We start from the raw sequence: 2418 nt of genomic DNA, 5'->3' as shown, positions 1-2418 counted from the left end.
TAGTTGGTTCGTATCTCCCATCACTTCTTAAATCTTTCATGTCTCTCTGTTTTTGTTCATCTTTGTGCTTCTTCGCTCTCAGAATGTTTACAGTAGAGGTTTCATAAAATAGTTTGTTTCCCCACTTTTTTCGTTACAATGCGATATTCAGTTGTCGTGGATATTTTCGCTTGCATTATCGGTATAGATGACGAATTCTGTTTTGAATTCTCCCTTTCTTTCTAGCAACGAATATACACAAGCTTGGATGCCTGTTTTTCTCCAGAAGGTTTTTGGTTTATTTACTCCTTTTTGTTTCCTGTATTCATCACTATAAGGGTTTTTTTTTTCCTGTTACAGAGGTTTCAACTTTTCTTCACGCATGCGAGGGAGATGCAGTGACAAAGCTCACAAATGAGAAGATTCCTTTTTTTAATGCTCCAATCTATCTTCAGAACAAGACCCAGATAGGCAAAGTTGATGAAATTTTCGGCCCTATCAATGAATCCGTGAGTCCACTGGCCTTCTTGATTTTGTTAGTTGTTTAGTTTTGAAAATAGCTTTGATATACGATAAATCCTTGTTTTTAACCTGATTGCAGTACTTCTCGATCAAGATGATGGAAGGAATTGTGGCCACCTCATATGCTTCTGGGGATAAATTTTATATCGATCCAGCTAAACTTTTACCTCTCGCGAGATTCCTCCCACAACCAAAGTACGCACTCCTCCCACAGCTTAACTTTTTACTAGTTTTTTTTGTTCTTCCTTTCTCTGTATTAGCTTGTTAGGTTCAGGAGTAATGTTTGGATAGAATTTTGGGTTATATGTTTGATAGCATGTTTGTGGTGATAAATGTAATCAAATCACGGGAAACTGAAATAGGGATGCTATCCTGAATGGAGTCTCTCTTAATTGCCAGTTTGTCAATTGTGTATTTCACAAACCATATAGTTAAGTCTGGTGTGACAATGATGAAAATTTCAAACCTTTTGTGCTTCTAGTTCTTATCCCTTTAGTAAGCTGATAGTCCTCAGTGTACCCATTGTCTATTTGAGACCAACATTTTAGTTTTCTGCAAATTTACCTCTCTTGCTTCTATGAATGGCTATCGTCATGGCTCCTTTTCTCTATTTAGTTTCCAAATACTTCTAGTTGATCATGATTCATATGAATTTTTTTCACACTGATAGAAGGTTATAGAAATTATTTTTAAATTGGAAAACAAAGAACTGCTACGCCATGCTTCCCAACGTTTATGTTTGCTTTTTGTATGAAACTAATTTTGATGTCTGATCTTTGTTTCAGGGGACAGTTTGCCGCTAGAGGTGGTGGCCGTGGTGGGGGCAGAGGTGGTGGCAGAGGAGGCCGTGGGGGTGGTGGCTTTCGTGGAAGGGGTGGCCCAAGAGGTGGCAGAGGCGGCCCTCCAAGAGGTGGTGGCCGTGGTGGGGGCTTTAGGGGTAGAGGAAGATTCTAGATTAGCATTATGTACTATCATAGTTTTTATCAATTTTCCATTTGTAATGTCGTTTTGATAAGCCTTAGCTAGTCTTTTCTTTTACTGTATTTTGTTTGGAATTGAACATCTCGAAATTGAATCCACTGTTTAATTTAACTCTGCTGCTATTTAATTTCTTGATAAAAATTGCAACAGAAAATTTTCAATCTGTTATATATGGATTTCGATACTCATTGCTGAAAACCGATGAAATTTCGATACTCATGTTTCTCTTACAGTTGATATTCTGACTGTTATGTGTTCTTAACAGAATAATGAAGATAGCTGATGTCCATATGGTATGGTACTTTCTAAAACTGTTCTCATTTCTTTTACTGTCATGGAAGTTTGGTATCCATACACGTTAAGACTGACCTTTATTACAGAAGAAGGGCAAGAATTCATGAGTAAGAAAAATCTGTTTGTAAGCAAGTGGACAGGATCCCTCCACTTATCCAAAAGCAACTCATAAATCTCCTTTGGATACCGAACCAAGCCATCTATTTGTGATCTTTTAGTGCAGAGATGATATTTCTTGCATGCTAGTGCAATAAAAATAACAAATACTATTGAAAAAAAGTGTTGTACTGCAGAATTCAACAGGAAAGGAAGCACCACTGGGGTGGCGGGTGGAGCATCTCTCCTTTATTTAGAGATGAGAAAAGCAGCTGCTCAGGCTTCCCAACCCCTCAGCACAGTGGCTCTGGCGACACGGTTGACTCCAAGTGTAAAAGCGCCCATGCGGAGGTCACAGTTATGGGATTTGCACATCTCCTTCACATCTTTGAAGCCATTCGTCATGTAAGTCTTCAGCTCCTTGTTTACTTTCTCTTCCTCCCACATGAAACCTTGGATGTTCTGCATTTGTATTGTTTGTTTCAATTGAGTTATATATCATATATGCATGTGTTGTCTACTTTTTTGGAGTAAAAAAAAAAAAAA

At 38.1% G+C, this 2418-nt stretch overlaps 2 protein-coding genes across 2 annotated transcripts in view; one reads left to right on the top strand and one right to left on the bottom strand.

Moving 5' to 3' along the window:
• Positions 1–221: 221 nt before the first annotated feature.
• LOC111786636 (putative H/ACA ribonucleoprotein complex subunit 1-like protein 1) lies at positions 222–1623 on the top strand (the record flags this gene model as incomplete). Its single annotated transcript, XM_023666870.1, has 3 exons — positions 222–488; positions 581–696; positions 1287–1623. Coding segments are annotated over 3 exons (552 nt in total), but the record flags the coding sequence as incomplete, so codon positions are not given.
• A 525-nt stretch (positions 1624–2148) lies between these two features.
• Positions 2149–2418, bottom strand: part of LOC111786635 (glutamate dehydrogenase 1-like) — a gene marked incomplete at its 5' end in the record, with an annotated part of 1010 nt that continues 740 nt past the window's right edge. The window contains one exon of the mRNA XM_023666869.1: positions 2149–2334. Within this exon, the coding sequence (XP_023522637.1) occupies positions 2149–2334 (186 nt within the window). The remainder of the gene's footprint in view (positions 2335–2418) is intronic.

This window comes from Cucurbita pepo, unplaced genomic scaffold, assembly GCF_002806865.2.
Source record: "Cucurbita pepo subsp. pepo cultivar mu-cu-16 unplaced genomic scaffold, ASM280686v2 Cp4.1_scaffold002203, whole genome shotgun sequence".
NCBI classification, from domain to species: Eukaryota; Viridiplantae; Streptophyta; class Magnoliopsida; order Cucurbitales; family Cucurbitaceae; genus Cucurbita; species Cucurbita pepo.
This window is presented reverse-complemented; position numbering and strand designations above follow the sequence as displayed.